The sequence below is a fragment of the Propithecus coquereli genome, unplaced genomic scaffold, assembly GCF_000956105.1.
Source record: "Propithecus coquereli isolate 6110/MARCELLA unplaced genomic scaffold, Pcoq_1.0 Scaffold300, whole genome shotgun sequence".
NCBI classification, from domain to species: Eukaryota; Metazoa; Chordata; class Mammalia; order Primates; family Indriidae; genus Propithecus; species Propithecus coquereli.
In genome coordinates this window covers 1,612,539-1,639,516 of record NW_012148620.1, presented here as the reverse complement: position 1 = coordinate 1,639,516, position 26,978 = coordinate 1,612,539, and the positions used below count along the sequence as shown (strand labels likewise).

At 34.5% G+C, this 26,978-nt stretch overlaps 1 protein-coding gene across 1 annotated transcript in view; it reads left to right on the top strand.

Annotated features, from left to right (window-relative positions):
• IARS2 (isoleucyl-tRNA synthetase 2, mitochondrial) overlaps window positions 1-26,978 on the top strand; it is a 56,861-nt gene that overhangs the window by 9,475 nt on the left and 20,408 nt on the right. Inside the window, exons 3-14 of the mRNA XM_012649680.1 lie at window positions 2,171-2,330; window positions 3,695-3,843; window positions 3,931-3,980; window positions 4,065-4,174; window positions 4,258-4,348; window positions 4,935-5,050; window positions 6,779-6,948; window positions 7,712-7,802; window positions 9,020-9,171; window positions 11,720-11,880; window positions 21,431-21,533; window positions 22,205-22,298. Of these exons, the coding sequence (XP_012505134.1) occupies window positions 2,171-2,330; window positions 3,695-3,843; window positions 3,931-3,980; window positions 4,065-4,174; window positions 4,258-4,348; window positions 4,935-5,050; window positions 6,779-6,948; window positions 7,712-7,802; window positions 9,020-9,171; window positions 11,720-11,880; window positions 21,431-21,533; window positions 22,205-22,298 (1,447 nt within the window). The remainder of the gene's footprint in view (window positions 1-2,170; window positions 2,331-3,694; window positions 3,844-3,930; window positions 3,981-4,064; window positions 4,175-4,257; window positions 4,349-4,934; window positions 5,051-6,778; window positions 6,949-7,711; window positions 7,803-9,019; window positions 9,172-11,719; window positions 11,881-21,430; window positions 21,534-22,204; window positions 22,299-26,978) is intronic.

Here is a 26,978-nt window from a genome sequence, read left to right as displayed (position 1 = left end):
CACAATATTCCATTCTCTGAGTACATTATAAATTCTGCAATGATTTTTTTTTGCATATTAATATTTTATTTACCCCAGTCTATCTAAATTATTAAAATTTTGAAATGTAATCAGTATGAAAGTCACTGAGATATTTTACATTCATTTCTGTTATACTAAATCTTGGAAATGTGATATGTATTTTACACTTAGAGCATGTCTTAATTTGTCCTAACCCCATTTCAAGAGTGCCCAAAAGCCACGTGTGGCAGTTGACTACCATATTGGATAAGCAGGTCTATAGAAGGCAAACAAACAGGCAATTACAATGCAGGGTCATAAGTGCAATGATAGTTCCAAGGGGCCAGAAGGGAGAATTGGAATGGTTTTCCAGAGGTGACATCTGAGTTTAAGTCTTTGAGGACACAAGAGACTTAGCCAAGTTAGTAAACAATGGGGTAATTCCAAGCTGAGTGAAGGCTGGGTACAAAAGCCAGTACTAAAAGAGCCTAAAGAACTGTTCATCTTTCACAGCAGCTAGCTGAGCATACACAATGTGCCCAGCAAGGGATGGGGTAAAACGAAGGTGTATTCCAGAGAGATGTGAGCAAATGTGAACCTGAAAGAGCCAGTCCTTTAATATGGATCCTAAGTGGCTAACCAGGCCTAAATTTAAAATAGAGCGAAGTGGCCATTTGATGACTAGAGGTCATACACTACTCTAAGTTTCCCCCAAAACCTGCATCTTTTTAACTTTGGAGATTTCAGAGCTCACCTGAACCAACCAATCAGAACTCAGCTGAATCAGCCAATCAGAACTAAACAAGTTTGAATCCTTTATTTGCATAAACGGACCTGATTGGAAACTTGGGTGCAACTTTTGCTATAAAACTTGAACCCTCTCTTTGTTCTCTGGAACACACCTTCTTTTTATGGTGGAGGTCATGTACTCGTTTTATAAACTGTTCACTGGAATAAAGTCTTTATTCCAAATTCCTTTTCAGAGAACTTTTGTTCACGTGGAAAATCTTCGGATCTTTTTAAAATGCACAGCTGCCCTATTTTAATAGCCTGAAGAATTTCAGAACGGCAGAAAGGATTTCAACGTGAGAACATAATAGCACTAGTTCCCCACTTGTTCCGCTGTGCAAAGGCATTATGCTTAGTACTTTATACATAGTTTTATAATTTTATTTAATTACAGAGAATCATTCCTGTTTTACAAATAACAAACAGACACAGAGAGGGAGTTGACTGCTCAAAAAGCACACTGGTAGCGATGGACCGAGAGAAAGCCCTCCCGGACATCCCAACACCTCAACATCCCTCAACCCAGGGAAATGTTCTCCGTTCCCACCTTCGGAGGCTAATTACCCTCCCCGCAACTCATCTCCTTCCCGGCCCTCCCCATAATGGCCCTTCCAGCGGCCCTCAGCTTCTCTATGGTTTTCCCTCCTTACCCATCTATCCAACCTTTCCTCTCGCTTCTCTTTCCACCCTGGCCCCTCTATCCATCGCCACCCTCTCTATGGTTTCCCCATCTTCTCCACCCGGACCCCGGAGCTTGCTATAGCTGCTCCTTCTCCGAGCTCCTGAATGCTGGGGCCATCTGCCTCCGCCTGTTGGGTCGGTTATCTGGGCTGCCTCTGTGGTCTGGCCGAACAGAAACTGCGGCCAGTGATAGAGAGCTTTCGGGGACAGCCCGAGGGAAGGAGGGACCCTGTGCAAAAATCCTGCAATGATTTTATAATATTTTTTAGCTAAATATAGACAATATTGGATCCTTTATGTTAATATTTTTTTTCGTAAGAGTAAAACAAATTTCTGGTTGACTTATTTGTACTCTCATTTTTAGAAGGTCAGAAGTATTTCTTAAAAAGGTGTTATGGGCTGCTTTTTTGTATATTTCAACTTTACAAACGAATTAGTAATTTTGAGCACAATGTTTTTCACTTTGAAATCTCTTATTCTTTCATTTCCTTTGGGGGAGTTAATGGCATTTTAAAAATTCAAATATCTGTTACTTCTGTGTTTATGTAGCACTTGAGCTCGTATTAGATTTAATTGGTTATTTTATATAATTCCTTTTAACATTGGGTTTTCTCAGTGTTTTAAAATGGTATTAATAAAAATATAAATTGTAGGCCATATGCTATACGTATAAATGATGATTATGACTTTATCTTCGCAGATTTTGAAAGACATAGCCAATCGATACCATATGATGAGCGGTTCCAAGATACATTTTGTACCTGGCTGGGATTGTCATGGATTGCCCATTGAAATAAAAGTATTATCAGAACTTGGTGAAAAAGCTCAGAATCTTTCAGCTGTGCAAATTAGAGAGAAAGGTAAATAATCTATATTTATGTTTTTAAATGATATTTGTAAACACTCTGGTTCCTTGGAAAAGTCAGGGCTTTATCAAAGGAACTTTTGGTTTTGTTTTGGCTGTGAGATCTGTTGGAAACCACTTTGTGTCACAGAAAGTTCAGATTTTGTTTAGTTGATTTTTCTGAGAATTTGTGTTTAAAAGATTGAAGGAAAGACTTTGTGAGCATTTCTAATTACATTGTCTAGTTCCTTAGTGTTGATACTGGTTTTTTTGCTTTCCTGGATATGGCTTGTTGACTCATTTCAGGTGCTAAACCAAAAGTATATCTAAAATATACACATTTTAAATTCATGTCTTATTTGCTCCTTTCATTCAGTAGACTGGGCCAGGGTAGAGTATTCTTTTATTTTTTTAATTTAATTTTTTTTCTTTTCCCATACAATTATGTATGTCAAGGGTGGAATATTCTTTTGTTTTATGTTATACTATTGTATATTTGGATATGATTGTGAAGATTTTTTTTACTTCCCTGTGAAACATTATGATTGACTTAGATTCAATATTTTGATTAATTTTTTATGTGTATAATAAAATGAAAATTATTCTCAGACCTTTTTTTTTGTTTGTTTTGGGACAGGGCCTCTCTCTGCTGCTCAGACTGGAGTGCAGTGGTGTGATCATAGCTCACTGCAGCCTTGAACTCCTGGGCTTAAGCCATCCTCCTGCTTCAGTCTCCCAAGTAGCTGAGACTCCAGGCGTGTGCCACCACGCCTGACTAATTTTTTAGAAATTTTTTGTAGGGACAGGGTCTTGCTATGTTGTCCAGGCTGATCTCAAACTCTGGACCTCAAGCAATCCTCCCACCTTAGCCTCCCAAAGTGCTGGGATTACAGGTGTTAGCCACCATGCCTGGACTTCCATCTTTTCTTAAAATGAGAAATAATGATGAATAATTTTTCCAGTTTATTTTTTCTAAATGTGAGGCCATTATATCTGGAAAATACAGAAGGCATTAATAAAATTTTAACTTCTGAAATTCCAGTTAATTTTAGAATTTGTTGTAGGTATCTTTTCAATACACTTAACCTTCAAATTATCTTCCTATTAAAAAATTATATAGTCTCAACTGTGTATAGCACCTGTATTTAGAGAGATATATGCTAAACCATGTTTAAGAATTTGAGTTTGTTAGGCCAGGCATGGTGCTCATGCCTGTAATCCTTACACTCAGGGAGGCCAAGGCAGGAGGATCGCTTGAGCTCAGGAGTTGGAGACCAGCCTGAGCAAAGTGAGACCCCATGTCTTTAAAAAAAAAAAAAAAGAATTTGAGTTTATTGGTTTTCAAAGCTTTTTGTTTCCCTTTCTTTCTTTTCTTTTTAGCTAAAACATTTGCTAAGGCAGCCATTGAGAAACAGAAATCAGCATTTATTCGCTGGGGAATAATGGCAGATTGGAGTAATTGCTACTATACGTTTGATGGAAAGTATGAGGCCAAACAGTTGAGAATTTTTTACCAAATGTATGATAAGGTAATGAACTATTGTTTTTTTCTTCGAGTATGTTAAAGTATGTGTTACAAAATTCCAGCTTTAATATAATATCTTTGTCTTTTATAGGGCTTGGTTTATCGATCTTACAAACCTGTATTTTGGTCTCCCTCATCTAGGTATGTATGCCTTTTTTTTGGTAACTAAAGGGGAGAAATTTGTGAGGCTTCCAAATATTTATGTTTAATGTTTTTAAATCTTAGGACTGCATTGGCTGAAGCAGAACTGGAATATAATCCTGAGCATGTCAGTCGTTCAATATACGTAAAATTTCCTCTCTTGAAACCTTCTCCTAAATTGGCTTCTCTTATAGGTAAGATTCATTTGTTGCTTGAGTATATTAAAGTTACGGCATTATAACATTTGCTAACATTATTTACAACTTTATTTTCACAGATAGTTCATCTCCTGTTAGTATTTTAGTGTGGACCACCCAGCCTTGGACAATTCCAGCCAATCAGGCTGTTTGCTACATGCCAGAGTCAAAGTAGGTAGATTGTTGTATTTTTTGTTTTATCCACAAATAGGTTTCATTCCATCATTAGCATTATTTTGAATTTATTTCATCCTCATTATCCTGGGCTCAAGCGATCCTCCTGCCTCAGCCTCCCTGGTAGCTGGGACTAAGGCACGCACCACCGTGCCTGGCTAGTTTTTTCTGTTTTTAGTTGTTTGGCTAATTTCTTTCTATTTATAGTAAAGACGGGGTCTCGCTCTTGCTCAGGCTGGTCTCGAACTCCTGAGCTCAAGCAATCCTCCCGTCTCGGCCTCCCAGAGTGCTAGGATTACAGATGTGAACCGCCACGCCCGGCCCTCATTATCCTTTTAAAATTTAGTAAATTATAACTTAGTTATTATGTTCACATAGATTTTATTAAGCTTTAGATGATTCTTTTTAAGACCTTATATCACGCTTTTTGGGAAAATGCAATAGAAATGTAATTTATGAAATGTTTTGAAAATAACACATTTTGATCTTGAAGTTAGTTTTTTCTAAAATGATATAAAAATTAAAATGTTACTTATGGCTTTTTTTTTATTATTAATAATTCTCTCCTAAAATTTTATGTTAGGTACTCTGTTGTGAAATGTACCAGTTCTGGAGACCTCTACATTCTGGCTGCAGATAAAGTAGCATCTGTTGCTTCTGCTTTGGAAACAACATTTGAGACTATTTCCACATTTTCAGGTGAAGATTTCTAGATATTCTATCATAGTCATCAAAATACTGTGTTGATTTGAGTTCACTACTTTGTCAAACATTGCTCATTGTGAATTGCAACATATGGCCTCTACCTGTCTAGAATGTATTTTACTTTGATTACACTGAAGGAGAATATATATTAAACATGATAGGAGTATAGAAAAATACGAACATTGACAAAGGTACAACAGATAAATATTTCTGCCAGTAGTTACTAGTACGTAATAGTAAAGTTTTATGCTAAATTAATTGTTAAAATTGTTTTTATCTGATTTGATAAAATGAGGAAGTAAAGAAATAAATATACTTTTTGGCATATAACTTTAATAGAGAATTGAATATTTTTTGAAAATTATTCCAAAAGCAATCCTTCTATCAAAAGAATTCCTAGTAAGCTATAATTTGGGACTTTTGAAGTAGTGGCTGGTTTTGAAATATAACTATGGAAATCTAGGGAAGTTTAAAATTATCTTTGGTACTTAGGTATGATGTATCTGAGTTTCTTGCTAAAAACCTCCAATCATTGGGGGAAAAAAAGCAATCACATGAATAAAGATTTCCAAAAATGGAAAGACTGCATAGCTAAATAGGAAAGTCTTCTAAGTTCATCAGTTTATATGTAAGCCAATTAGAAATTTAAATAAACTTAACAAAAATAAAAAGATTTTTATGTCAAAGGCAGGAAAGGAACTACAGAATGTTTAAGATCATTTGATCCTTGTCGGTGCAATAGGTAAGTTAGAAGACTTAGTATGTTCTTTATACCGTATCCTTCCTACCTATTTTTTAAGTGCAGAACGTATTAAAGCCTTCATTGAAAAGTTAGATGTTATCACAGAAGCTAAAAAATCACAAGTTTTTTTTAGAGTATTAAGATCAAATTTAAAGATTTTTTTTGTTTGAATTGCATATTTATGTAAAATTATTACTGTGCTGCCCTTTTTTTTTTTTTTTTTTTTGAGAGACAGGATATTACTCTGTTGCCCAGGCTGAATTGCAGTGGCCTGATCATAGCTCACTGCGACCTCAAACTCCTGGGCTCAAGCAATCCTCCTGCCTCATCCTCCTGAGTAGCTAGGACTACAGACGCATGCCACCGTGTCTGGCTACGTTTTAGAAATTTTTTGTAGAGATGGGGTCTTGTTGTGTTGCCCAGGCTGGTCTCAAAACTTGTGGCCTTAAGCGATCCTCCTGCCTTGGCCTCCCAAAGTGCTGGGATTACAGGTGTGAGCCATTGCGTTTGGCCTGGGTTGTCATTTTGAACCACCACGTTGCAGAGGATGATATATACTTTTCATCCCTGGCAAAATAAGCTGATGAGAACTAGCTTACTACTATTAAAGTAGCAGGAATATTGAACAACTAAAATGGGGTAATATGTGTGGGGTAGGTTTTTTTTCTAGAAAAATATGAATTATTACTTACAGATATTTTTGGGAGAGGGGCGTGGGAGAATATTAAGTGGTAGATACAGGAAGTATCGAAGCACTTCAACTGCATTAACTCTTTATCCTCACAGCAGTCCTTTGAGGTAGGAACCATATTTGTCTGCATTTTATGGATTCCTGAAGGTCATAGAGCAAGTAAAAAGATTTGAACCCAGCCATTTTTATTCTAGATTCTGCATTTTTAACCTGATGTTCTACTGCTAAGCTTAAAGAGATACATTTGCCCTATAAAGTGATTCTTAATAGTGGTTTTCTTTCCCCACAGGTGTAGATTTGGAAGATGGTACTTGTAGTCATCCTTTAATTCCTGATAAAGTGTCTCCTCTTTTACCTGCAAATCACGTGACCATGGCAAAAGGAACAGGATTGGTTCACACAGCCCCTGCCCATGGTATGGAAGATTACAGTGTAGCGTCTCAACACAACCTGCCCATGGTACTATTCCTCTTTTTTTCCCTCCTAGTTATTCGTCTTGTGGAATGAAAGTGATAAATCCTAATTAATGTATTTATTTTTTGATAATAATGTTTTTTTGTCATCATAATTAAATTGTGAAATGCTTAGGTTTGTGCGATATCCTTAAAGCTTCATTAATTCGTACTATTAATAATTGAGAAAGATTTCCCAGAATTAGCACAAAATCAGGACAAAGTTAGAATTAGAGAATATATATTACATGGGTTACTTGTAAAATACTTTTTTTCAAGTTTTAAGTCACATAGAGAAATTACTTTCAGTCCCTGAAAAACGACAAGTAGATTTTCAACAGCAAGTACATTTTACTATAGTTGAAAAGAACAGTTTGTTGTTTGTTTTAACTGAACAATCACCTCTAAATTATTTTACACGTCAGTTACTTAGTAAGTTTTTCTGTTTTGTTAAAAGGCAGGTCTCAAAGGGAACAGCTGTGTACATTGCCATAGACCCTGCAAATAATAGAGGCCAGTCAAAAATGTTTTGTGTATTTTACTACTTTTTGTTATTAAACTTTAGGTATATGCTTTAATAACACATTCTGCCTTTGGTGATTTAAATGTATAAAATTCACATTCCTGTTGACTGAGTAAGAAGTACCCAAATTTTCAATGTGGGGAAAGACTAGGCTGTACTGAAATGTTTTATATACATTGTTACTACCAAATATTATCATAAGATAAAATATTTTGATATTTTACTTGTTCAAAATGACACTTTGTAGGATTGTTTAGTGGATGAAGATGGAATTTTCACAGATGTTGCAGGTCCTGAACTTCAAAACAAGGCTGTCCTTGAAGAGGGAACAGATGTGGGTAAGTATTGTGTCTGTTGATATCGTATTTATATTTTGTTTTGCCACACGGTTTAAAATGGCATTTGGGACTTTTTCATCTTTTGCTTTGAAGCTGCTCTGTTTGTTTAAGCAAATCAGGATAGTCCACAGGGAGTGAAGTTATTTCACGGCCACAGAAATAGTAATCATAGTATTACTTTTGTGGAAGGATAAAATCAAGCTTGGGGCTAGATGCTGGCTGTGAATCAGACATTCCCCACTCATTTTGTAACCCTTATAAATAACCGACTCATATAGCATGGTTTATGTATTAGGCTCTTCGGGTCTTCCAGTTCTAAATTGTCTTTCTTCCTTTATGGATTCAGAGACCAGGTCCTGTGAAAACCTTTTTTTTACCCACACGAGGACTAAGGCTATTGAAACCTGGTTTATTACTTTCCTAGAGCTACTGTAACAAATCACCATAAATTTGGTGGCTTAAAAGAACAGAAATTTATTCTCTCAAGTTCTGGAAGCTAGAAGTCTAAAATCAAGATATTGGTAGGACCATGTTTCCTCTGAAAGGTCTGTGGGAGAATCCTTACTTGCCTCTTTCTAGCTTCTGGTGGCTTCTGGAAATCTTTGTCATTCCTTGGTTTATAGCTGCCTCACTCCAGTCTCTACTTCTGTTATCATATGGCCTTCTTTAGCTGTCCTGTGTCTCTTTGTGTATCCTCTCGTCTTATTAAGATACTAGTCACTGGATTTAGGGCCCTCTGTAATACAGCATGACCTCATCTTAATTGTATCTGCAAAGACCTGATTTTCAAATAAGGTCACGTTCACAGGTACTGGGGGTTAGGAACTTCTGGGACACAGTTCAACCCGTTACACCTGGTTTCTTCTGGATTACCATTTTCTTCTGGAGTATCTGGTTTTGGAGACCATTTTAAGATTTATGGCACGAAAGAGTATGACTTTGAATTTCAAATCTAGAATTCTAGATATATTCTGTTCATCTTTCCTTTGAAGTGAAGAGATGTGGGCATGGCATAATTTGGAGTCTGATTAAGGTTTTACAATCCTTGCTTTTTTGATCAGGAGATGCCCAGATTACACCTTTGATACCTAGAAGGTAGCTACATGTATTGACACCTATTGGTCCAGATTTAGTACTCCCTGGGAGTTTAGACCATTATTAGGATTTTCATAGTACTTTTTAATTATGTCTAACATAAATTGGTGTTTTTTTTTAAGTTATAAAGATGCTTCAGACTGCAGAGAACTTGTTGAAAGAAGAAAAATTGGTACACAGCTATCCCTATGACTGGAGGACTAAGAAACCAGTGGTTATTCGTGCCAGCAAGCAGTGGTTTGTAAATATCACGGATATTAAGACTACAGCCAAGGTATAAAAGGCATCCTATTACAAGGGGTTGGGTTTATCATTCCCTCAGTATAGAAGGGTTGCATGTGAGGTTGAGGTGGGGTTTTAGCGGTGGAAGGGATTACTGCTATTATGATTTATTCTCATAAAATTGTAGAATTTTGGATCCGTAAGGACCTTGGATTTCCATTCTTTCATTATACATATGTGGAAAATGAGGCTTAAGTAACTTGTCCAAATCACACAGTTAGTAGGTAACCTTTCCTACCCAGTGTAGTGAAAATAGCATAGAATTAGGACAGAACTGAGTTTAGTAAGTTTTTTACTCTCCTAGAATCTCCTTTTTCTCATCTATATGAAGGTGATAATGCTTACCTCGTGCAGTGCATGAATAAAAAGTTCCAGAACAGTGTCTGGCACATAATAGGCATTGCTTTGAGTTAACAAATGACTGGTGTTCTAAATATTTGATATATATTTGAGCTCTTTCCTTCAATACATATATGCATCTGTGTGTTATGTATGTATGTGTGTGTATACATCTCTCACAAACAACTTGATTCTGTCCACTGAAAGAGCTTAAATATATATGCGTTAACCAGGCTGAATATATAGATATTTTGCTTTACATGTTGCATCTAAGATACTACTCTAATTAGCTGGTTCGTTTGTTGGCCTGGCAATTTGGGGTCTTTGCCAAAGCTATACATAGCAATTTATCTTTTCTATACTTGTATAATGTGGATAACTGTCATATGTGTGTTCTTATTTTTCTTCCTTGGAAACCTATCTTCCTTACTTCTAACTGTTAAAATTTGTAACTTCAGCTCTGCACAGATTTTTGGTTGCAGAACATCTAAGTCTGATGCGATATGTTTAAGCCAAGTTTTGTTTTTTTTTTAACTTTATTATAGACGGTTTTCATTGCTCTTTGCAGAAGTAACAAGAATGGGGTAATATACTGCCATCTTTCCATCACTCAATTTCAACAATAATCAACATTTGACCAATTTTGTTTATATTTGTACCTCTCCTATTACCCACAATTTTGTGAAAACAAATCATAATAGTAGCAATAGTTGACTTTTGGGCAATTTTTAAATATTTAAAAATTTTTACATATACGTATTTAATTAGAATAGGCATAAACCAAAAAAAAAGAAAAAATCAGAATAAAGTGCCACTGCCATTTTGTTTGCAGGGAGGAGTCAGGAAATGAAACAAATTACTAGGAAAATGGAGCAAATTACTAGGAAAACATTCTAAGATCATCTCAAAGCAGCTAGGTTACATAATGTTAAAATTCAAATGCAAAAATTAAGTAGTATTCCACTTAGTCTACAAATGAAAAAAAGGAGTCAAAAGTTTATCTTGTTTAATGTAAGAATTTTTACATTAAATACATAGTGATTCATTTCTCAGAAAGTGATACCAGCAACTTTTACAGGAAAGAGTTTTCATTATTTATTGACTAGAAAAGTCTCAAATACAACTACCAATTTTGTTTTTATGTACATCCCTCCTGCCACCTACCTTTTATACCTTAACCACTGAATTATTTTGGAGCAAATCTAGGCATTATTTCTCCCATATTATATCTCTTCCAGGCAATATTTCAGCACACACATCTGAAAGATAAACTCTTTAAAGCATCATTGCAATGCCATTATCACCACCTTAAAAAAGTAATATTATTCCTTAACAAAATCAAATATTCAGTCAATATTCACATTTCTTAGATTTTTAAACCAAGTGCAGTATTAATCAAATTGAGTTGCAGAGATGTTACCATTTTGCCAGTAGGTGGTGCTATAAAGGGTTTGGGAGAAGGGGATTTCTGGTAGTTAAGGTAAGTGAGGAAACCGTTTAAACTTGCTCTGAAAATATAGAAATGTCTTTTATTAACAAATAGAGTTTTAAAAATGAATTTAACATATTTGGCTTTTTTGGAGATTATTACCAAACATTTTTGCTATATGTCTATCTTTTGGTAATTGACAAATTAAATGAAATCAAATGCTAATAGTTTACAACTCTTTTGAGGGGTGGAGGGAGAGTTCTTGAGGGATGGTAAGTAAAAAGGAAGTAACTATTATTTTGAGAAAATGTTTTCTATATTGTAGAAACCATAAGCCATACTATGTAAAACCAGGTGATATTGCAATCTTTGTCAACCTAGGATAGTGGCTATTTTTCAGCATTTAAAAAATGGTTCAAATCAAATTTGAATTGATTTTAACTGTAGTGAAGTATAGTACTTCTAGTAAAGCTTTTATTACCAGTTTTGATCTAGGGTTGATGTAAATTATAAACTGCTATAAAATCTCTTGTTAGATCCTCCAAAGGTGAAGTCTGCTTTTGATATTATTTATTAAGCTCTCTATTGCTTCATTTTCACTTTACTTCATTTGCTGTGACGGCTTTTGTTCTTTTCTTTCTCTTGGGTGTAGAAGGCACATGAATGACTACAAACATCCAAAACAAAGAACTGTATTAGGAAAAGTAATGACTGTTGTAGAACATTTGTTCTGCTTTTCTCTCACTAGACTTGATTTATGATTCAATTGCAGGAATTGTTGAAAAAGGTGAAATTTATTCCTGGATCAGCGCTGAACGCCATGGTTGAAATGATAGACAGGCGGCCATATTGGTGTATATCAAGGCAGAGAGCTTGGGGTGTTCCAATTCCTGTGTTTCATCATAAGACAAAAGATGAATATTTGATGAACAGGTAGACCTTTTTCTAAAAATTTTCAGTGTTTTAAAGTGAGTTGTGTTTTCTTCAGAAATGGAAAAATAATGTGGACTATTGAGAGCTCTTTATATGTTAAATAAAATATAAAATAGTCTTTTGGGGGAAGTAAAATATAAATTTCAAAAAGACTCTTTCAAATGGCTGAAATAATAACAAAAATCAGATTTTTTTTTCAGTATTGATACTTACAAGCAAAGGCTCTGATGTTTTTTTTCCATGAGGATTTATTGTGTTAGATTAAAGTATGAGGGATCCAAAGATGGACAGTGTTCAGTGGGGAAGCCCCAAATATAATTTTCCTTTAGAAATTGGAATCACTTTCTTATTCTGAGCCTACTCCGCTTTTCAGTGGAAATAGTGGGGCGTTATGTCATTGTTTAGATACTTTAAAATTTAAGAAACTATAATATAGTTAAATGTACATGATTTCATTGATTATTATTACATTCCCAGTTATTTCTTGTTTTTTCCTTATTTCTTTTTAATTTGGAAAGATAATAGATGGACACAGTAAACAATTCGTAGTAGAAAAGCGTATACAGTGAAAAGTAGGCTTTTTCCTACTCCAGATACTAGAACCTTTTTCGAGGCAGTCATTATTTACAGTTCTTTCTGAATCTTTGCAGAAAAAATGAATTCCTCTGCCAGTATATACACCTATTTATACAAAAGGGAGTATCTCCATCTGCTGCTCTGTGCACTTCATATCTTGTAGTTTGTTCTAAATCGGTACATACAGATCTACCTCATCCTTTTTTCATAAGCTTTATTGAGGCATACTTTGCATACTATAAAATTCATTTATTGTTTAAGTGATTCGTACAGTTTTATAGCCACCGTCACAATCATGTTTTAGAACAATTCCTTTACCCCAAACAGTCCCCTCATGTGCTTTTTGAAAGAGAAGGTACTTAGAAAGAATATGAGCTTTGGAGAATGACAGCTAAATTTGAACCCAGGCTTTGCCACTCACTGTGTGCGAGACTGAGGAATTTACTTAACCGCTCTTCTCTTCTCAATAAATTATGAAAAACAATGGTTGTGGGTGAACGATTATGAATAGTAAATAATAAATGCATAGTACTTGGCGTAAAGCATGGTGTTTTAGAAATGGTAGACACCGTTCATCTGTTCATTCAAGAATGCTGTTGAGTATTAAGGACGTCAGTGCTAGACACTGCTGATAGCTGCAGTAAACGAGACTGAAACAGTCCCTACTTTTGGTGAGGTTACAGTCTAGCGCGTTTATCTTCTGGTAATACTAGGGAGAGTTTGAGTGTTGTTGCTGTTTTTAACAGATGTGGAAAGGGCAATATTAATTATTCCTTTTAGAGATTCTAGGTTTGCATTTTCTTTGAGTAATTTGTTTTAATTTTGTGAATGGAGTTTTTATGAAATTATACTGTAGCTTAAGTGAAGAGTTTGAGCACATTTTGGTAAGTATTTATACATTTCACCAATTGAGGATCCAGTGAGGAATTTGAGGGCATAGAGGCCAGCGAGTAATGTTCGAGAGACAGTAGGTATAGACTAGACTGTACCTACCTTGGAGTTCTTCAGCATTTCTGTGAAAACGTTCTACTTTTCATTGTCAACATTATCTGTATTCTTTAATGGTACTTTTATGAATGCATGTATTTTAGAAGTTTTAAAAAAATATTGATGAAAGTGGTTCTTTTGTTTTTCGTTTTTAGAATTATCAATAGCCCATACTGGGTAGTTCTTAGCATCCTTTGTGGGAAGGCTCCTTTTCAGTTTAAAAGATAGTTTGTATCACGCTTCCTGGGTGACTTGACACTGTATGACAGTATGGCTCAAAGGGTAGAGAAGGGCTCTGCCTTGGGCAAACATGAAACCATAAAATAGCTCACTAACTTCATTCATAGAGGATGTAGCATTTCACTTGGGCCTCAAGGATTAGGTAGGAAATGGGGAAAAGTGTTTTGCAAGGAGAGGGATCAGTAGGAGCTCAAGGCCTGGAGGGGAGAAGCATAGCCTGTGTACAGGAGCCATACTGGGGCTGCAGGTTATGTGCAGTGCATAGAAAGATAGATGCTAAGAAAGATTGGTTGGAGAAAATTGTAGTGAATCTTGAATACTAGGTTAAGGAGTTTAAACTTTAAGTAGACATGAGGAGTAAGAATATGTTTTAGGAAAAGAAACTAGAGGCTTAGAGACCAGGAAGTCATTGTAAGGCTGTTTCCATATTATTGTAATTTGGAGCTAAGACTCTTTGGTGTAAATATTGTTGCTATGCTCTTATAATTTAGAGCTCGGTCAGATGTAAACTGCTAATATCTTAATACCTCTGTAAGAATTAAAATGATTACAGGTGAGATAAATTTACACAAGTATTGTTTAAAATTTCATACTAGAGAGTTTTCCTTTGAGAAAACTTCTGTGAGCCATGCCATTGTTTCTCATTCTTTTTAGTATTATGGAAAGCAGGATTTTTCAGGATTTTCTTTTAAGGGATTGAGGTGGATGAGGGTTCCGTGGTAAAATGGTGAGCCCAGTGAACTCTGAGGTGGACCATATGTATGTATTAGTAAGTGGAGAAAACTGGTTTAGTTGATCAATGTTTTATCATGACAATAAAATGATACATAGATTCATTGGTCGATAAGCTAGGTGATATGTGAGCTTTGTCAGGAAAACACAAACAAGTTTTCATTAGGTATCATTTACGTTTTATTTAGTCAATACGTTTACATGGTTACATCACAGGCCCTTTTCTGTGTATCTGCCATTGTGTTGCTCGCACTGTATTAGTTCATATCTGATTTCTGAAGTAGCAGAGACATACAGAACAGTGGCCTACAGAAATGACAGACAAACTTAGCCATATTGTCTGTCAGTTCATAGGTCAATTTCCTGTATACCGTTTCTGAATGATGACTCTAATCCTCTTCCATTGTTGGGTCCTTTTGGTGACATAACTCTTGAATTTCAGATACTTGATATTAATTCTTAATTATTTGTCGGTTTTATAAAGCAGTGAAAGGTTATCTTTTTTTCTCCTGAATCAAATGTGAATCAAGTGACCCTGATTTTCTGTGTTTCTTTGTTATGCCTCTGTATTGTAGCGAGTTGGTAACCATCAAAAGTAACAGCATCTCCACTGGAAATTGGTACACAGTCCACATGGAGTTGCTGTTACACTTGATAACTCCGTTAAACATATCAGAAAATTCCTTCTGCTTTTCTTGATGAAAGTTTATATATTATTTCTAAATATACTTGTTTCACAGAAGAAAATCTTGATTTATTCATGTTCTAAATAAGTTTAGGGACTGGTAGATTTGAAACTCTGATGTTTAATTTTGATTTGAGTTAGTCATCTCATTTGCATTTTCACATTTGTATTTTCTCACAAAATAATTCCATTTCTGATTCTAACACCATTGGTCATTTTCTGAATCTGTAATATAATGCCATTATAATTTAGGTTGAAATCTGTTCCTGGTTAATAAAAACAAAATAAACAATTTTTAGCATAAAAAAGATAAAATTTAGAAACATTGGCTACCTAGTACAGAAAAGTTGGTTAAATTTCTTTCAGCATTTCAGATGATTGTTATGAATTTAATGCTATTAATGCAATAGTTAACATGTGTTTAGGAAACAGCCCCTGACTTCATTTCTGGAAATTAGGAGAAATTTAGTAGAAACAGGTGAGGAATTTCCAATTTAATTTGAGTGTTAGCTTTAACTACCTCAGATTTTTGCTTATGTTAGTAATGACCTTTTGGTGAAAAAATTTATGTTCATGAAATAAAGAAAAATTTCTCCAAAATCGTTTCCTGTCACCTTTAAGATATAAGTCTAGGATTAAATTATTTTAAATGAAATTCCCCTCTCCCAAATGTTATTGTGTTCTAGAATTAAATTTAGTAAACAAATATGAAACATTTAGTCTCTTACCTCATTCTTATTCCAATAACTTGCAGAAGAAAAGTTGTCTTATAGTCCTTAATATTTTTTCTTATAAAGACAAAACACAGACAACAGTGGAATGGCAGCAGTTTCTTTGTTACCTGGTAATCTTAATGCTGCTTAATTTCCAATAGCATGCTAAATAAGCCTTCATTCCAGTTGATATGGAAGTTCAGAATGATTGGTTGTTATAGTTGCTCATGCTATCCAGTGGATTTTCACTGATTGAAACCTAAGAAGGAACACGTAATACGTGTGTTTAGATAAGGCCTTTGAGTAAAGTACAAAGTTTTATGGTGGACTTATTGCTTTGTAAAATACAGCATTAAAATGGAAGCATATAGATTATATAGTGATAAGTAGTTTCGCCTCCTTTTATCAACAATAATTTGTACTGATCTTTAGGTTATAAGTTAACTGTATGTTTGTGTTAAATATAGGATATTAATGAAATAAAAGAGTTCGTAAATTTCCAAATTTAGACTTTTTTCTTGTATTTTTTTCCAGAAGAATATTTAATATCACAGAGAAATGCTTAGAAAATTATTTTTAAAAACTTTAGGGGGAGGGGAGGCAAGGGCAACATATGTAACCTAAACATCTGTACCCCCATAATATGCTGAAATAAAAAAAAAAACAAAAAAAACTTTAAAACATGGTCTCAGTTTCATTATAAAAAAAATTCCACTTCTAAGTATTTACCCTAAGGAAATAAGAGGACTAATGTCTCTTGTACAAAGATATGTGTGTAAGATGTCCAATACAGTTGTTTATACAGGAACATAATAATATAAAAAAGGTAAAATTTAAGTCAGTTATATAAGAATGAATATACAGGTGTTAGAAATGATAGCTTAGGTCTTAATGGTTTCCTAGTTCTCTGTATGTGAAAATCGAATGTAACCCATCTATGAGTATCCTTTGAGCACTTGTTCTGCATGAACTTACGTATTTTTTTAAAATTATCTTTTCAGATTTTATTTGAACATTAAATTTATCTTTATAATCTACCGTAGTTACCTCAAGTTTGTAGGTAACTGTGTTTATTTTTATTGCAATTTTTGTTTTTAAAACTATGCCACACTTGTTTAGAATTCAGACTACCAGAGTACGAGGCAAGAGAAAGCTTTCCCTTTGTGATACCAATTCTTACACTTACATTTTGATTTGTTGGGATTGTGAGAATATTTTTGTCTTGGAAATCTGCATTTTTATTTGTCATGAATTTTGTTATTTTTATTATCTTTAAGTTAGCTTTTTAATTGACAAAAATCATATTTATCATGTACAGCATGGTGTTGAAATACGTATATATTGTGGAATGGCTAAATTGAGCTAATTAACATATGCTTATTGGGTTCTCTTTATTCTCTAATTCTAGAGTTGTCTTACTATTTTAAAAATATCAGTAATTTGGTAGTCAGGAATCTCAACACAGAACTGAGACTGGGCACGGTGGCTCACGCATGTAATCCTAGCACTCTGGGAGGCCGTGGTGGGAGAATCACTTGAGGTCAGGAGTTCAAGACCAGTCTAAGCAAGAGCGAGACTCCGTCTCTACAAAAAATAGAAAAATTAGGTGGGGTGTGGTGGCGAGCTCCTGTAGTCCCAGCTACTCGGGGTGGGGGGCTGAGGCAGGAGGATCTCTTGAGCTCAGGAGTTTGAGGTTGCAGTGAGCTATAACGATGCCACTGCACTCTAGCCAGTGAGACAGAAAGAGACTGTCTCAAAAAACAAAACAAAACTGAATTGTAAAACATAGTGCTTATTAAAGTACATCTAGTATACTTTTTTTTAACTATGTGATGTTTTTATATTTCATGACATAAAGGGAAGCAAGTCTTGCTGTAAATATTAGTGTGACTTGCTCTAGTAATGAGGCAAAGCTGCTTCTCTCCCTTAAAAGTATTTTGTATTTCTTTTGGATGCACTGAAAAATTTCTTTTGTTCCAATTCATATGCATATATGATGAAGAAAAAATATTGGGCTGTTATCTTGCTACTTTTATTTATGACAGCTTTTATGAAATTGGATTGTTAAAAATTACTGCAGGATTACTTTTCATTGGTATAGATGACACTGTGTAGTTATGTTGTTTCTCATAAGTATTACTAGGTAAACTGAAAGAAAAACAAAACCAGACAAACTTTCCTCTTCACTAAAATGAGAGACCTTTATGAGTTTTTTAAAAGTATTTTTAATTTGCAATTTTTTATAATTTAATTTGTAATTTAAAAATTTTAATATATAATTTGCTGTTATTTTTATATTAAAATATTTTGTCATGTATCTAATTACTAATATCTTTATAAGAAATTACTAATATCTTTAAAAATGCAGCAATTAAAATGAATTTCAGTTAGACTAGAGGTGTTTGACTAAACTTGGTGAGATTTCACAGTTGCTTAATAACATGGCAAAGCAAAATTGAAATCTTTGTTTTTTGGTGCTTTCAGGTATAGACTCAATAAGATACTTAAGCATAGTTAAGTAATACTTAATATGTAATTTTAGAATGGCATTGAATTATTTGATATTTAAGCATATGAAAAAGCTCTTAGTTATATTAAAGTTGAATTTGACATTTGAAAATGGATCTATAAGTATCATCTACAAGTCCTAAGGTAACTTACTTTTCTTTAGCTATTAGGACTTTGAAGAATAGAATTTTTTTACCCAGTCTTTTGTCACAGCTTTTCCCGGCGTTTATAGAAACCGAAGCTCAGAAAAAGAATACGATTTATTCCCGTCATTATCCCACAAATCATAGGCAGGGTCTGGTCTTTGGACTTTGTGCTTGCTCTGTCAACACGCTAATCTGCTGAGACTACCTGGCTCCCCAGCTTCATCTCTGATTCACAGTCTTTATTGTGCATGGGTGGTAGGAGGCTTTTTGCCATTGCTTAGCAAACCCGAGAGAATAGGAGTGTAAGTTCAGTTACAGTGCTTGTCTTTGTAGATGAGTTAGAGGCAGAAAAGAGAAGTAAAAACAGCACTGAACCATGATTTAGCAGGCAAAATTTCAAGGCTCGGTTTTAACTTTGTTACTTGCTTAGCCTCCTGATTTAAGGAGCTCTAAGGCACAGAACAGTCATCTGTCAAGATCTGCTATGTATTTTTGTGAATCCAATTAGAGAGTGCTTTGAAAAGTATAATGTATGATATACATATAAATGCTTTTTATTAATAATAATAATCCTAACATCTGTACCTTATTTGCTAAATTAATATAAAATTTGAACCATTTACTTTGTCTTCTATATTATGTTTATCTGTTAGTTTCCAATATATTTGAAATTATTTTACTGTTATATTTTAATGTTTACCTAAAGTTGGCAATCTAATGATAATATTATTTTAAAAAGGCAAAATGACACCCATTTTTAGAATCATTCTTTTTTGTTGATACTGTCATAATTGGCATGAACAGCATATCTACTGTAATCATGCGTGTGTGTGTGTGTGTAAATGTACTTTGCTAGTATCTCTTGCCTTTTTTTGTTATTTTAGGATTTTTCTTCTTTTAGGCATTAGATTTATTCAAATTTTTCTATTCATATTTTCATAACTGATAAAATGTTCTATGTAAACTATATAAAGTAGTAATGTGTAACTAAATATTATTGTCATATAACTGGGTGGTTATTAAATCCAGTTTTTATGGTCTCATAACACAATAGTTTATCTTTACTGTTAAAGTCCATCTAAAATGGGTGACTATCTTAGAAATATAGACTTGTGTCCATTTTACATTCTTGTAAAACTTAGTGAGATCTTCCTTTTGTAAGGTATTTCAGATTTCAGCTTGTAGAGCATATCTAATTTTTATCACCGATTTGATTTTTGCTTTCCACAACAGTTTTTTGTAAACACTTCATTTATCTGTGAGTTATTAGACCCAGAGAAGTTAAATGAGTTGCCCTGTGTAGTCATGATCAGTATGACACAAAAGCAGATTAAGAACTTCATGCCTTTTCCTATCTACTACTCTGTCCCTTTCCGTGGACTCTCATGGACCTATAGTTAATTCTTAGTTATTTGCTTTAATGGACTGTGGTAGAAAGGACGGTAATTGGCTTTAGTTATGTATATTTTAATCTTTATATATTAATATGGATGCGTGTTTTGGTAATTGGTTGACATAAATTTGACTAAGTTTACCTGACTTTGAAGAATCAGTTTGAATAATAGCTAATGCTTACATAATATTTATTAAAATGTACGAAGCGTTGTTCTAGGCATTTTATGTATATATTAGCTCAATTAATATTCATAATAAGTCTCTTAATGATGCTGTTACAATTTGCATTTTACAAATAAGGAAGCAAAGATACAGAAATGCTAAGTGCTTCCCCAGGGTCACATGGCTAGCAAGTGGTAGAGCCAGAAATGAAACAAAGCTGTCTGGTGCCAGATTCCATATGCTTGGCTGTATATATTGTAACTAAATGGAAAGCAACTAGAGGAGGCTGTAATGTCAACAAAGCCATAATAATAAATTAAATATTATAACAAATTGAAAGCATGTTATTCCTGTGAGAAATTTTAGTACAAAATTTTTCCTGAGTTTAATTTTCAAATAATTTTTATCACTGTATAGCTTTCCAAAGATACGACCAATTTCATTATTCATTTGATATGTATTCATTGGCTTTCTGTTGTGTGTTAGGCACTGTGCTAAATTTTAAATGTATAATCCCAGTTTGCTGTCATTCTGAGGGACGTATCTAGGATCACAAATGTAGGTTCCATTACGTCAAGGATCTCGTCTGTTTTGTTAACTGCTCTATCTCCAGTGCCTAGAACCATGCCCAGGACATTGGAGGTGCTCAGTGGTTTTTGAACAACTGAATTAGATTGTTCTCCTGAACAAAGGGGACAGCCCAAACTTAGAGAAGTTTTTGTACTTGTGCATAGACATAGAAATAAAAAATGACAGAGTCAGAATATAAGCCTGGGTGTCTGTCGTCAAAGTCCGTGCTCTAATATGGCATTGCCCGTTACGCAGATGGATTTGGACTTGGTCCTGTAAGCAGTGAGGAAGCCTTTGGAAATCTTCTAGCAGAGAATTAGTGTGGTAAAAGCAGTTTTAGGAGTGCATCTATTTCAAGATGTATCTTGTTAAAGAGATGAGAGTAGGGAAAATGTCAGACCATTGCATCAATCCAGTATGGAGGCAGTGAGGTTGGACTAATAGAGCGTCACTGGGAACAGCTGTAATACTTCAAAGGTAGAGCTGACAGAATGTATTGGTTTAATTTGGGCAGAAATTGGAGGAGGGAAAATAATTAGGGGGTTTTGAGTATAAGTACTTGGATAGAAAATAGATGGATAGAAATAGGGAAATCATTAACTGAAATAGGGAAGTCAGGAAAAATCTTTTTTTTTCTGTTTCATAGTATGCATGATCAATCTGATTTTATTTATATTGAATTTAAGATGACAGCGAGCAACCAAGCAAAGAATTGAAGATGTACCACTAAAGTTTGAGGAAAAAAATAGGCAAAATATCCTATTTCTTAATTTTAAAATGTTTGTTATTCATCACAATAGTTAATTGAATAATTCTGCCTTTTCCTCTTGAAAAAGCCAAACTATTGAGCATATTATTAAACTAGTGGAACAACATGGCAGTGATATCTGGTGGACTCTTCCCCCCGAGCAACTTCTTCCAAAAGAAGTCTTATCTCAGGTAAATTCCGATTTGTGTTTAACAGCCGTTGTGTGTATTACATGACTTAATAACAATATGAGGTTTTCTTGGGAGTTACAAAGTGATTATGTTATCATGTAAAGTTAACAAATTTTTTTTTTTTTAACCATAGCTCCTCTGATAACCAAAGTTAATGAATCTTATTCGCTGTAACTTAGAAGCTACGGCAGTTTGAAAGCAGACATTTTGTTTAGCTACATAAGCGCAGTATTTAACATAGCGGTGGAATGTGAGAGTCACTTTGTTATTTCGTTGAGGGCCAAGATTGATGTTGACTGATTTGGCTGACTAAGCAGATGTAATTGTGGTAATGAGGGGACAGCGCCTGACATTGGTACGTCAGGACTTTGTGGGATCTGAGGTAGCTGATTGCATCACACAGTAAAAAGTCCACATTTAAAGTTAATTTCAAGAAAATAAAAAACAATTCATATCACATTGGTAAATACGTGACTAAGTGGCCACCATCACTTTTATGTGCAAATGGAGGGAGTTGTAGTTAGCTATAAAATGCTTAAAAATGTTCTAAATTTCATTAAAAATGTGAATTTAATGGTTGTTTTTCATTTTCTTAAGACTTTTTGGGTACAGTGTTTATTGTACATGTTGTGTTCTTTGTGTATTAAAATGCTTTCGTATTATTTTATTAGGTTGGTGGTCCTGATGCCTTAGAGTATGTGCCAGGTCAGGATATTTTGGACATCTGGTTTGATAGTGGAACTTCATGGTCTTACGTTCTTCCAGGTAATTTTTAAAAATACATATATGCCAATCAAGATGTTTTGAAAATATAGAATTATCTTAGAAGAGATCTATAATCAAAAACCTTTTTCTTTTTTATTTTTTTCTTTATTTGGAAGAGGATCTCCTGCTATAATATAATTTTAGAATTGGAAGAACCCTTGGAGTTAATTTAATCCAGTGATTTGCAAACATTTTTGGTGTTTCTAAATGAAATTTTATTTAGAACTGTAATACATGAGATAGATAAAATGGGAATTTTCATCTTTTTCTCAAGGAGCTCGTTCTCCTTGGCCTACTTGGCAACTGCAAGGCACCCAGTTATGTAAAAAAAAGTTTGGAAATCACTGAAATAGTCTGACCTCATCATTTTTCAGATGAGAAATGAGATTGAATTAGAATCAAATTAGATAATGGTTGCATGGGTTAATAGGTAGTGTCAGACTAGAACTCAAGTACCCTGGTTTTCAGTTCTAATTTTTCTATACTATGTTGCTTTTCATGGCCTTTTCTTCTTACTATATAGACAGTTGACTAATATTATACTTACTCATAGTTAGGGTATGTTTTTGACTCATTGGATAAAGAGAAAGGAGAGACATTGGGCAGGCATTAGAAGGGAGTGGTAGGAGAAGGCACACATTAGAGGATGTATTTAGATGCTTAAGGAGAAATATCCTTACGGACACTAAGTGGAAAGTTAGAGCTAAAATGGAGAACAAACCTTGTCATCTCTGTGAAGGTAAAGACAGGGATGAGATGTCATGGAAATACAGTGATGGATCAGACCATTCCTCACACTCCTACTAAGTGCGAGCTTTGGCCCAAGAGATCCTGTTTGCTTTCTGGAGCAAGGAAATGTGGGGAAAATAGCTCACTCCTGCAGCTGGCCATTGTTAAAGAGATCGAAAGGGATGGTTCTCAATTTTAGTTGAGATATACTTCTTACACTAGGCGTTACTAGTGAGAGGACAGCAGTGTGATTCCTAGTAGGTAAACATATTTCCTTCAGTTTAGGAAATTTGAAAAACAACATACACGTAAACTCATGTTTATTCTCTGTTACAGCTAAAATGTGCATAATAATTCATAATGACCAAATTTATGTTACATATTTTTATAATTTTTGTGTAGTAATTTTCAGAATTATTATTTCATAAGTTTCTCCCAGTGTATTTGAGAGAAAATACTGCAAGTTTGGGTACTTTGTTTTCCTAAATTACAGTCGTGCACCACATACTGGTATTTTGGTCAATGACAGACCACAGGATATGATAGTGGTCCCATAAGAATATAATACTGTATTTTTACTGTACCTTTTTTATGTTTAGATATACAAATACTTACCATTGGGTTAAAGTTGCCTGCAATATGCAGTATTATAACCTGCTGTACAGGTTTGTAGCTTAGGAGCAACAGGGTATGATGCCATATAGCTTAGGTGCTGTAGTAGACTGTACCATCAAGTTTGCGTAAGTATACTCTCACGTTCACACAATGACAAAATTGCCTAATAACAAATTTCTCAAAATGTATTTCTATCGTTAAGCAATGCGTGGCTGTATATTACAAATGTAGGCAAATAATACTACTTAGGGTAAGTTGGAGCAGGAAAAAGAGTTTCCTGCTCCCATATTTGGGGCAGCTTCCTGAATTTCAGAAAAGAGTATGCCAAATGTGAAACGGTGATGTATGATGTATTTCAAAGGTTATTCACTGCTTTGGCCTTTGTGAGAATTAATGCTACTAACTTCGTTGCTTTTTAAATTTCTGATAGTTTTTACATTACTAAGTGCAGTAAGTATAGCTACTGCTGCTTGCTTTTGGTTTTTGTTTACCTGGATTATCTTTTTCTATCCCTCACTTTCAGTCTATATGTGTCTATACAGGGAAAGTGAATTTCTTTCTTTTTTTTTTTTATTATTCCAGGGTTTTGCGAGGGTACAAACATTATAGTTACACTTTATGAAAGTGAGTTTCTTGTAGGCAGTATATAGTTGGGTCATTACTGTATCCATTGACCCAGTCTATATTTTTTAAGTGGGAAATTTAATCCATTTACACTCAAGGTTACTACTGATGTGTGAGGACTTATTCCTATCATGTCATTTATTGTTTTTTGATTATTTTGTATATTCTTTATTCCTCTCTTATTTATCATTGAGTTTTTATGGTTTTTTGTAGCGGTAACCTTTGAGTCCTTTCTCTTTCCCATTTGTATGTCTGCTTTACCAGTGAGTTTTATACTTTGCGTGTTTTTATGATGATAGATACTATCCAGATGTAGGACTTTTGCTTCCAGACATAGGACTTCCATAAGCATTTCTCGTAAGGCTGGTCTAGTGGTGATGAATTTTCAGTCTCTGCTTATCTGGGAAAGACTATATTTCTTTTTCGTTTTTAAAGCATAGCTTTGTTAGGTATAGTATTCTTAGGGACACCAGGGTAGGATGGAGTCTGGTAGGGTTTGAGCTCTCAAAATGGCACCTTGTTGCCGCTGCGTAGGTCTAATTGGGGGGTGGGATCCAGCATAAACTGCCTCTCTAGAACAATGGTGTTGTGTGGACTCTAGATAGCTCCCTGTACTAGTGCCAGGTCCCATGATGGCCAAGGGGCTCTCTTGTGGGTGGGATTACGGGAGCCCATGGTGGGAAAGTAGACCACTGGGGATCTGTTTCTTACCTTTTCCCCGTACTGGGGATTTTCTCCTGGCTCCCAGTTGACCTCGGCAATGCTGGCTGCTTCACTTCCCTCTCTTTCCATGCTTCAGAGATTGCCTTCACTTCTGGCTGAATTCCAGTGTCCTCTCTTAGATGCTTTGTTCGACGCATGTATTTATCTACTCACTATTTGGTTCTTTTCTGGAGGAGGCAAGTGATGGGTTTCTCCAGTCAACCATCTTGAAGCCCCCCTTCCAGAAATTCTTTATTGAATGAAATTAGTGGTAAAAACATACCTACTCAAGAAGTCATTTTTCCTTCCCTGTCACATTTGGGTAATTAATTCAAAGATTGAAAATTAATTTGTCATTTAAACATATATCGTGTGTGCAGGAGCCTGCCAGAACATGAATAAACTACATGCACAGATACTACACAACCCAATCTTCAACTATAGTTTCTGCTTTTTCACTCAAATCTCATATTCCTCTTCAGTCAATCAAGCAGTAAAAATCTTAAGAGAGACCAATAAGAAATAGATTAATTGGCTTATATTTTATGCTTTTTTCTTTCCTTTTATTTCGTGATAAAAATTTCGAGACAGGCAGAAAGAGTCGAGGTACTAAGTGAATTCATAGTTTGAAAAGCCATAAAACAAAGGTGACAATTCCTTTTTTTTTTTTTTTTTAAAGAAGTCGTCTATTTTCCTGCGAACTCTCACTGTACTTTTCTTTCTTAAATGGTTTGTGTCAAGTCAAATATGAAATGATTCAGTGACCACATAATTTCCTTGAGAATACATTATTGCAAAATAAAAGCAGCTTGATTTTGAGCTTAATTTTAGCTATCAGTCTTCATGTATTAACTAATGTTTAATGATGAATTTGGTCATTATATAGTATCTACAACTGGTTTTACTTTCTCTGACAGATTTTATAGCAGTGAAAGAGATTTGGCTTAAGAGTTTGACGTTGGGTCAAGTACGTATTTCATTGTGAGTTCAAGAAATTGAAACCAAGACTTTCTGTGAAAGGGAAGGGCTAGCATTTTTAAGTGAATCAGAGGTAATAAATTGTACATACATATCTAAAACATTCTTTAAACATTTACCAAAGGCATTATTACAGTGGTTAAAAAATAATTGTGTGGGTGTTTTTTAATAGACTTTATTTTTTTAGAGCAGTGTTAGTTTTACAGCAAAATTGAGCTGAAAGTACATAGTTCCCACACCCTTCCCCTCTACATGTACGGCCTCCCTTACTATATTAACGTCCCCATCAGCGCAATGCATTTGTTACAGTTGATAAACCTACGTGGATACCTCATTATCCCCCAAAGCCCATAGCTTACATTAGGGTTCACTCTTGGTGTTGTACATTGTAGTATCATACAGAATAGTAACACTGCCCTCAAATTCCTCCGCTCCATCTGTTCTGCTGTCTCTGTCCCCTAACCACTGGCAACCACTGATCTTTTTATGGTCTCCATAGTTTTGCTTTTTCCAGAATGTCATATAGTTGGAATCGTATGTAGTTTTTTGAGATTGGCTTCTTTCACTTAATAATGTACATCTAAGTTTCCTCCATGTCTTTTCTTGGTTTGATAGCCATTTTTTTAAGGGCTGAATAAACATTCCATTGGCTGGATATACCACAATTTATTTATCCATTGATCTACTGAAGTAATTATTATTTTAAAATATTCTTCTTCTTTTCTGATTTTTTTTAAACAGAGAAATAAATTGAAGTAAATGGAGAAAAGAGGTAATTTTTTTTTTGAAATAGAAACTTGGATTTACAGCTTAGGTTTACAAATAACCTTTTTAAAAAGGTCACCTTTTAAGGATGTATACAATACTACTTCAAAAACAGCCTGATTTAAAAAGTCAATAATTATATATTGGCATACTTTTAGTGCTTATTTTTGGTTTCAGCTATTTTCAGATGTCACATAGATTAAACAGTAGTTTTGCTATGTTGCTTGTACTAGTTCTGTAATTTGCCTTTTTTTTTTTTTTTTTTTT